The sequence below is a fragment of the Cibotium barometz genome, chromosome 12 (genome assembly GCF_041138505.1).
Source record: "Cibotium barometz isolate CiBa-2024 chromosome 12, ASM4113850v1, whole genome shotgun sequence".
In the NCBI taxonomy this organism is placed as follows: domain Eukaryota; kingdom Viridiplantae; phylum Streptophyta; class Polypodiopsida; order Cyatheales; family Cibotiaceae; genus Cibotium; species Cibotium barometz.
In genome coordinates, this window is record NC_141057.1 from 2,152,667 (window position 1) to 2,162,365 (window position 9,699).

The 9,699-nt window shown below is 46.9% G+C and overlaps 1 protein-coding gene across 7 annotated transcripts; it reads left to right on the forward strand.

Moving 5' to 3' along the window:
• Positions 1 to 261: 261 nt before the first annotated feature.
• LOC147632939 (molybdenum cofactor sulfurase-like) lies at positions 262 to 8,932 on the forward strand. Of its 7 annotated transcripts, none has more exons than XM_086805937.1 (5): positions 262 to 280; positions 592 to 660; positions 1,072 to 1,470; positions 6,958 to 7,833; positions 8,102 to 8,932. In XM_086805937.1, the coding sequence occupies exons 2-5, from the start codon at positions 616 to 618 to the stop codon at positions 8,462 to 8,464; spliced, it is 1,683 nt and encodes a 560-aa protein (XP_086662063.1). In that variant the 5' UTR covers positions 262 to 280; positions 592 to 615; the 3' UTR covers positions 8,465 to 8,932. The 7 variants fall into 7 exon arrangements, with proteins under 7 accessions (XP_086662063.1, XP_086662059.1, XP_086662060.1 ...); XM_086805933.1 differs by lacking the exon at positions 262 to 280 and adding an exon at positions 298 to 427 and having other exon boundaries at positions 592 to 678; XM_086805934.1 differs by lacking the exon at positions 262 to 280 and adding an exon at positions 298 to 427.
• The last annotated feature ends 767 nt before the right edge of the window (positions 8,933 to 9,699 follow it).

Sequence of the window (9,699 nt, forward strand, 5' to 3'; positions counted from 1 at the left end):
TGTTTTTGTGCTTCTAAACACTCACATTTGGAAGCCAAATAGTTTGCTAATGAAACTATAAATACATTGACTCTTATAAGTTTACAACAGGCAGGCATTAACATCTGTAGTAGTGGGGTGGCTCAAAAGGAGTGGTTGCACAATCTCCCCATGTAAACCAAAACATGGTAGCAATTTACCTCCTAAGTTTCTACCCTTGAGCAGTGTGGAATATCCTCCGTGAACCAACGTGACACAACCTTCAGGGGAATCATACCCAAAGCAGTAAAGTATTGCCAACGTAAGTTTACTTTGACCAGGGGTATGAAATTTACAAGCTCTCACCTTTCATCGTCATCACCACCATAAACCATTGCAAGCTCAGATCTTCATACCCAAAGCAGTAAAGTATTGTCCGTGACCCAACGTAGGTTTACTTTGACCAGGGGTATGAAATTTACAAGCTCTCACCTTTCATCGTCATCACCACCATAACCATTGCAAGCTACCCACACCTTAGATCTTCTTCTTCTTTTCTGAGAGAGAGCTCTTCTGATTATTAAGTTCTCGAAATTTGCATTGCCTAACTCTCTGTTTTCTTGGAACATCCAGTGTTATGAAGGGAATTGGCTCAGCATGTTCAACAAGCTGAGCAGGCTTCGTAACAAGGGCAGCTCTCAGGTGACTGTAACCCCTCTTGTAAGCCCTCACTGTTGGGAGAGTCTTCATTATCTGTGCTGAATCTCACTATAACTACGTTACAAGACACCACGGGAGAATGAAACGATCAATAGTTAAAAATTTCCAAAGAGGATTTTCTTATTTATGAGATTCTTTGCATCAATTTGTGCCGGAAATCACGTTTTAGAGAGAGTTCAAATATAAGGATTGCACCTTTTGAATCCCTCTTGGCCCTCTTCAAGACAACACAAACAGATAGCATAGTTTTCCATAATAACCTTTTTGTTTGACTTTTTTGTGTGTTTGGGGCGTGTGTGGTGGCGGGGGGAGGGCGGTGGGGGCCTTCAACGATGGGGTTTCTGTGCATCGATTAGTGCTTGTATTTAACCTTCATTTCTCTGTGATTAACAGAACAAGAAGGAGAACACCTACCCAAGGGCTGGAACATCTGCATATGCTTTTGATAATCACAGTGTGTTCAGCCAGAGCAGCAGTTTTTCACAGAAGACAGCACCTCCATCTGAAGGGTTTGCATCTTATGTGGACACTTACAGTGTAGGGCAAGCCTCATCAGCAGACCAGTGGGCTTCTTCCAAGGGCTCATCTTCCCTCCCTGAAGAAGGGCTTGATATTGGGCACCCTGCCTTGCTTTCTTATGAAGATGCTGAAGAGCAGTTCCTGGAAGACTTTGAAGACTATTTTGAGCACCTCCATGTGGACAACATCAGAAAGGAGCAGTACCCAAAGATCGATCTGCAGCGGATCGTCTACTTAGACTACGCCAACTTTGCTCTCTTTTCAAGATTCCAGGTGTGTGTTTTGGGCTCATGTTTGGGTTCACTCTCATATCTGTTGAAGTGTTTTTTGGGCTACTAGTCCTGGTTGAAGGCCATCCATCATTTCACAAGCTCTCACCCTCCATAAATGGCATCAGCATGGCATAGCAGGGATAGTATTGTTAGCAGTCATCTCCTGTATGTACACTATACCAAGGCCTCTGTTGTGGGTGTGCCTGCCCGTTTTAGTGTTTTCCCATTTTTTCTCACTCTCCATGTATTTTCCCCCTTTTTCGGAGGTGTGGCTGGGCTGTCGGCTGTCCCCGTATGCTGGCCAACGGCATGCTCTGTTACCTGACCTGTCCAGGTGACCTGGCCGACTTGTTTTTTTCTGGTTGGGGGGCTGCTCATAGGCTGTTCGTGAGCATGGGCTGCTGTTGGCCTGTTTTAGGCTGGCCGACCAGCAGCCTGGGGCCATATAAAATGGCCCCCTTGCCCCCACACTGTACATTGTAGATTCTGGGATTTTCTTTGGTGTATATAGCAGAGTTACACAGCTTCTCTCTCTCTCTCTTTCATTTGTGTCTTGCTCTCTACAGCAGTTGTCTTCATTTCCGTTGTGCATTTTGACATGGTATCAGAGCCCTAGGTGGCTTGAAGCTTGGAGACAGTGGGACGTCGAGGGTACACTCCCCATGTTCCCGGTGGACCGACAGTTGGATGGGAACAACTATGAATGATGGAGTCCGTTTTGGAGTCTTATGACTTGGCTGATTTCATTGTTGTTGGGGTTTCACGGCCGGAGTTGGAAGACGGGGAGTTACCCTCTATACGGAAGAAACGGGAGGCTCAGGCACAGTTTTGGGATCGTGTCAATGCCCGTGTTTGTTCTTTCATCTTCTTGAATTGCTCACCATAGGTGATCAATCACATAAAGCATATGACGTTGGCCAGAGGGATTTGGCAGCATTTGGCTTCTCTGTACAATAGAGTATCACCTATGAAGAGGATCTCCTTGGAAGTTCAGATAAGGGTGATGAATCCTGCAAAGTCGTCGACGATGCGGGAGCACATCATCAAGTTGCCTGCTCTTCAGCAGGAGGTTCTCCAGGCAGGGAAAGAGATTTCATCATAGGATATGGCCATCACGTTGTTCCATTTGTCCTCTCAGTACTCAGCAATTTACTCCTCTTTGATAACGAGTGGCAGGCTCAGCACTATCACATGGGAGGAGCTTGTGCCAATGGTCTTGGACCAGGAAGAGCTATTTACGAACCCTCCACAGGGCGGAGGTTGTGAGGCCTTGACTGGCCAGCGATCGAAAGGCCGTAACAACAACAACAAGGGCAAAGGGAAGTCTTCGTTGGAGAAGTCTTTTGAGAAGAAGCCCAATTCAGACCGTGAGAAACTGAAGGCCGAGCGGACCTATAACGATTGTGGCAAGAAAGGCCACTATTGGAGGAAGTGTCCCAAGCGGAATAATGGCAAGAGTGCTGATTCTTCAGCTTTAATTGCAAAGACTCCAGCCTTTGTGCACTTGGAGATTTTGGACACAGATGCTTCATCTTCTTCGAGTGAGGAGGCAGTTGGCTTCACCGCCAAGGATACTTGAGAATGGATTCTTGATAGTGGTGCTTCCAGGCACATGACTCCTCCTCGTGATTTCTTACAGGATCTTAAATGGCAGTCAAGTTGCATTTTCATTGGCGACAATTCCACCATACCAATTCACAGTGAGGGCCGGATGGAGATCATTCCCGATGGCAGAGGGGGGAAGCATTTCTCTTGTGTTCTTTATGTTCCCACACTTAGTTTTCATTTGTTGTCAGTGCATGAGGTTTGTAAGACTGGCTTCCAGGTTGAGATTGAGGAGCATTCTGTTGCTCTATGGGACAGAGAGACAAGCCAGGTTGTTTGGGAAGGCGGAGTGGAGAACGGTATGTACAAACTCTCAGCACTTTCCTCTCTTACAGGCTCTCAGATTGGTGACTTGTGGCACTTTCGGTTTGGCCACTTGAACGTGGATGCGCTGCGGCGAGCTTTCTGGGACTAGATGGTGGTTGGCTTGCTAGCAGGTAGGGACGCTGTAGTTCTTGCATTCGTGGTAAGCAGCATAGGGAATCTTTTCCAAAGCAGGCTTCTAGGCGGGCTTCGAAACCTTTGGAGTTGGTACACACTGACTTGTGTGGACCTATGCAGACGCCATCCTTGGGAGGTTCTTTGTATTTTATGCTGTTGCTTGATGATTGTAGCAGATTCACTTGGGTTTATCTCCTTTCCCAGAAGGACCAAGCTTTTGCTGGGTTCAAGGAGTGGCACGTGATGGTGGAGAAAGAGTCTGGCTTGCAGATAAAGACTCTTAGGACTGACAAAGGAGGAGAGTTTTCTTTCAATGCATTTGTGCAGTTTTGTGCGGAACATGGCATCAAGCGAGAGTTGGCCAATACAGGTTCACCTTCAGAGAATGGAGTAGTTGAGCGTAAGAATAGGACCGTGGTGGAGATGGCGAGGACGATGTTGGAGCATCGTGATCTTCCTCGTCCACTTTGGGGAGAGGTTGTGGCTACGGTTGTCCATATCCTCAACCGTTCTCCAACGACTTCAGTACCGAACACGACTCCCTTTGAGGCGTATTTTGGCACGAAACTAGATGTCTCCCATTTCCGTGTGTTTGGGAGTGATGCATATGTTCACATTCCAAAGAAGGAAAGGTGGAAGCTTGACTCAAAGTCCCAAAAGCTTGTTTTTGTGGGATATAACTCTCTTTCCAAGGGATACAGGTTGTATGATCCAGAGAGGAACGAGGTCGTTGTCAGCAGAGATGTGGTTGTTGACGAGCATGTCCTAGCTTCCACTGTTGATGAGCCGCCACTTCTTGGAGACCCAGACGAGTCTGATGATTCCCAGTCGATGGTTCCAGCTGGACAGCCTCAGTCAGTTGAGGAGGTTGAGCCCGCGGTTGGAGATGAGCCCCCGTAGTAGTAGAAGGCTCCATGTTCTGTTCGAGTACCTCGGTGGTTGTTAGACACCCTTCGGGAGTCCGGTGTTACGGAGCTTCCCTCCGAATGGACCATAGGGGACGGACCTCAAAGATCGCATAGAGTTTGTGACAAAAGTCATTCAGCGGAGCTCTTACAAGTAAACTATGCTTTGATGTCTCGTATCATGCGGGACAAAGAGCCCACATCCGTAAAGGAAGCCCTTGCACAGGATACTTGAAGGAAAGCCATGCCGGTGGAATTGGATGCCGTAGAGAAGAATAAAACTTGGGAGTTGGTTCTGAGGCCGTCAAAACGGTCTGTCATTGGTGTCAAGTGGGTCTTTAAGACCAAGTATACGTCAGATGGGTCGGTGGACAAACACAAAGCCAAACTTGTGGTTAAGGGTTATGCTCTGCGGCCTGGCATCAACTATGAGGATACCTTTGCACCGACAGCAAGGATGATCACGATTCGGACCGTTCTTGCCCTTTCTTCTTCTAAGCGATGGCCCGTATATCAGGTGGATGTAAAATCTGTGTTCCTTAATGGTGACTTGCAGGAGGAGGTGTATGTTGAACAGCCTCTAGGCTTTGAGGTTCTAGGATCAAAGGGGATGGTTTACAGGTTGCGGAAGGCCTTGTATTGTCTTAAGCAGGCTCCCAGGGCTTGGAATCAGAAGATTGATTCCTTCTTTCTACAGACTGGATTTCAGAGATCAGTTTTGCAGATCCTAACTTGTCTCTCTTTCGGGAACGCGGCATGGTCACATTGATATCCTTTATGTGGATGACATCATTCTCACTGGCGGGGTCATGCGGAGCACATTACAGTGACGAAGGCTGCCTTGTCAAAGGAGTTTAAGATGACCGATTTAGGCTTACTCCACTTCTTTTTTGGATTGGAGATCTGGTAGACCCAGAGGGGGTTCTTTATCTCTCTCAGCAATGGTATGTCCATGAGTTGCTTGAGGCCTTTGGGATGGAGAACTGCAAGCCTATCACGTCACCGATGGACCCGAACACGAAGCTTACAGAGTGAATGATCCTTGTGAGCCAGTTGATGCCTCTCTGTACCGGAAGCTAGTTGGTTCATTGATCTAGTTACTGAACACCAGATTGGACTTAAGCTTTCCTGTGGGGCTGTTGAGCTCGTTTATGCAGACGCCCTTGAAGTCTCATTGGGACGCAGGATTGCGGATCTTGCGGTATCTACAGGGTACGAAGGATCTTGGACTCTTCTACGACAATGGAGGTGAAATGAAGGACCGAGTTTGACTCCAAGGTTGGAGTGACTCAGATTGGGGAGGAGATCCAGACACGAGGAGATCTACATCAGGCTACAGTTTTACCCTCGGCTCAGGAGCTCGTTTCATGGAGCAGCAAGAGGCAGCCAACTATTACCTTGTCGTCTACAGAGGCAGAGTACCGGGCTGCTTGTGGTGCTGCTTGCGAGGTTGTGTGGCTGTGGAGGTTGCTTGGCGAGATTGGGTTTCCATAGAAGGAGCCCATGGTCATCCAGTGCGATAACCAGAGCTGTATCGCTATTGCTCGGAACCCGGTCTTCCATGCCCGAACCAAGCACATAGAGATACAATATCACTTTGTTCGTGAGAAGATCTTGGCTGGTGACATCTTGCTTCTTTTTTGTTCGATGAAGGACAATGTGGCGGACCTCTTTCACGAAGTCTCTACCTCAGGCTATGCTCCGGCGGCACTCCAACTCCTTGGGGTTGGTTCCACATCCAGGAGCTGAGAGGGGGTGCTAGCAGTCATCTCTTGTCTGTACACTATACCAGGCTGGGTGTGCCCACCCGTTTGTGTTTTCCCATTTTTTCTCACTCTCCATGTATTTTCCCCATTTTTCGAAGGTGTGGCTGGGCTGTCGGCTGTCCCCAGATGCTGGGGCCGATTGCATTCTCTGGTACCCGACCTGTCCAGGTGACCTGGCCGACTTCAGGCACCTGGCCGACTTGTTTTTTTCTGGTCAGGTGGCTGCCCATAGGCTGGTCGTGAGCATGGGCTGCTGTCGGCCTGTTTTAGGCTGGCCGACCAGCAGCCTGGGGCCATATAAAATGGCCCCCTTGCCCCCACACTCCACATTGTAGATTCCGGGATTTTCTTTGGTGTATATAGCAGAGTTACACAGCTTCTCTCTCTCTCTCTTTCATCTGTGTCTTGCTCTCTACAGCAGTTGTCTTCATTCCCGCTGTGCATTCTGACGAGTATGTGGGTTCTTTAAGCCGGTATACCCTTCTTTGACAGTATGCTTTTAAATATGCCACCAACCTTGTGTAAACTTTCTTTGTTTTCATATTGCCGTTCGTTTTTGGCATCTACCTGCTTTTTCCTGCACTCTTTAGCAACATGCTTTCCCTTTCTTTGTGGCTGTACAAGTAGCCTGTTGATCTGTGCCCTCCTTGTGGGTTGACAATTGGCATTCGCTAAGATGGACTATACCTAGAGTCTTCTTGATGGCACAGGAGCTCATAACAAAGAGGGAGCAACTAAATTGTGTGCATTAATATGGGATTCTTTGTCCAGGTGGAAGAACACATGCGGGTGCTTCTGGAAGAAGGGCCCAACCTTGGGTCGGTCTCTCTCTCCAATGCTCCTTCCGGCCATCTAATGTCTTACATCTCAGACACTCAGCAATGTCTTCTGCAACTTTTCAATATCAGCAAGAGTGAATACTCCATCATATTTACAACTGGTTTCACGGCTGGCTACAGGCATTTTGGTGAAATCTACCCTTTCCACAAGGGGAGCATCCTGCTTACCTTGTTGGACAATCATGTATCGGTGAAACATATTGTATCTTCGATCAGGCTGCAGGGGGGTAAGTGCATTATGGTGCCTTTGAAGGAGCCCGATCTCGGTATTTCTTCCACTGAACTAAGGAGACTGCTTAAAAGGCAGGGCTGGCATGGTGGGGGTGGAGGGCTGTTTGTTTACCCTGCCCAGTCTTGTCTGTCTGGTATACGACATTCTTTGAACTGGATACCAGAGGCACAGCAAAATGGGTGGCAGGTCTTTCTTGATGTTTCTACACACCTACCAACAGGCTCCCTAGATCTGTCTGTGTACCAACCAGAGTTTGTGCTCGGCTCCTTGCATCACATGCTTGGTTACCCTTCCGGGATGGGATTTCTTCTGGTTAGAAAACGAGCTTTCTCTGTTCAAAAGGACTCACAATCTCTCAAGCTCACGACTATGCTGGATGAGGGAAGCGATTTCCACATTGTCAGTGAGGATGATAACATTAATCTTTTATCATTCTCTGCTTTAAGCTTCGGATTACATCACTTGGAAAGTGTGGGCCTACTCCCCATACAGAAGCGAGTGCTGAGTTTAGCAACTTGGCTTGTACATACGTTGAAGCTACTAAGGCACAAGGATGAAGGAAAACCGTTGCTGCAGGTACTTGTTTACTTTGCATATGTGGAAGTGTCTGCAATGTGGGATTACAAACTCTTATGCATGACATTATGGTGGTAGATTGTGGGATTATAAGCTCTTATTGTTCAAATGCATGGCATCATGGTGGTAAATTCCCATGCAGCTATGTAGGTGTGCATATTGTGCGCGCGCGCGCGAGTGTGTTGTGAAAGTTTCACAAAAAAAAAAAAGTGTGTTTGTTGTGAAGACCTCTGAAACTCTAGTCGTTGATATTGCAATTGTATCACAGGTATATGGGCCACAGTCATCTAAAGGCCGTGGGAGTATAGTTGCTTTCAATGTCATCGACTCTACTGGGAGTTTCTTCCCGGCAAGCCTAGTACAAAAACTGGCTGGTAGGAACAACATTGTGGTTGGAGCCGGTCACTTCAGCAACCCTGGTTTGGCTACCATTCTAAATGGAGGCTCAGATAAAGCTCTTGATCCAACAATCTACGAGACGGCTTTGTCCTTCTCTGCTTTAAGGGTCTCTCTTGGGCCCATGTCGACGTTCCGGGATGTATACAGGCTTGTACAGTTTCTCTTGCGATTCAGGGATGAAGATCATGTGTCATCTGAGGCAATGGAATTTATAGAAGAAAATTCGTTCTGAGATCCCAGGACGATTGTGTGAAAAGCTATGGTAGAGCAGAGACTGTATGCAGATGATGGGGTGCTGAGTGCTCTTCTACCGGGGACAATCTAGATGATGGGTTCCTCTTCCTGCCACCCTTCATACGTCAGTGTTCCGGCCAATCGTTTTACAGATTTGGGGCTTGATTTTGTTTGTTTGTAAAATAAACACTACACAATTTAGGGCTTGATTTGGTTTGTTTGTAAAATAAACACGACACAATTCATTCTTCTCAGGGCAGCAGTAAACAAGTTACTGTTGTAGGATCCTATGACCATTATAGAAGATATAGTGAGAAGAGTTCGATCCTGTGAAAGCATCGGCGAGAAGCACAAGAAGTAATAGAAGCTCGAATCAGAGCTAATGATTCGGGACGGAAATCGCATGAGAAGTGTTTCAGTATTCTAGACTTGTGTTCGAAATAATATAATACAAAGCATTCTCACAGTGTCTTCTTTACTTGGAACTGCCATCTATTGTCGTCTTGAGCAAGAACCGGTTTGAGTGAGCGAGAGCGAGGGTTTGAGTGAGCGAGAGCGAGGGTTGAGCAAGCATGTCTAGTCTGGACTTGTTGAGCCTCGAGTGGTAGCCAACGATCTCTCTTTGTGCGAGGCAAAATTGAGATAGAGCCAAAATACCGGGCGGTTTTTGGAACCTATCAACGAGAATCCAAGCATCATCCATATTTGGTGATCCTCTTGGGAAAAGAGCCGCCAAACTCTCCAAGAGAGACTCGTAGAAATCAAAGCACGGAGAAAACAAATGGATTTCCGAGATCATTTCTACTCAAATTCTCATAGGGAAGTTATCATACCATAGAAGGCACACACGAGAGCTAGATCAAGCTAGAAAAGAATTGTTTAGAAGTCCTCAAGATAGCACATGTATGAGAAAACAAGAAGCAATAGGAGAATAAAATTTGGCTCGTAGAATAGCATAGAATAGTGAGTAGATCACAGTTGAAGCAAGAAAGCAGTCTTAAATGGAATGGATCGAGTAGCATAAAGAGAAGAGCTCTAAGACAACGAGAAGAAGGCGAGGAGAAGTCCAAGCCTAGAGGAAGAACAAGAAGGATATGGCTCTTTGAAAGCCCTTGGTTGAAGATTATTCCGCATGTGGAAGCTCCAACTATTCACACCACACTACCACAACATATGACCATTGCATCTAGTATGGGACTTCCTTAAACATCTCAACTAAATAATGAACCTCTA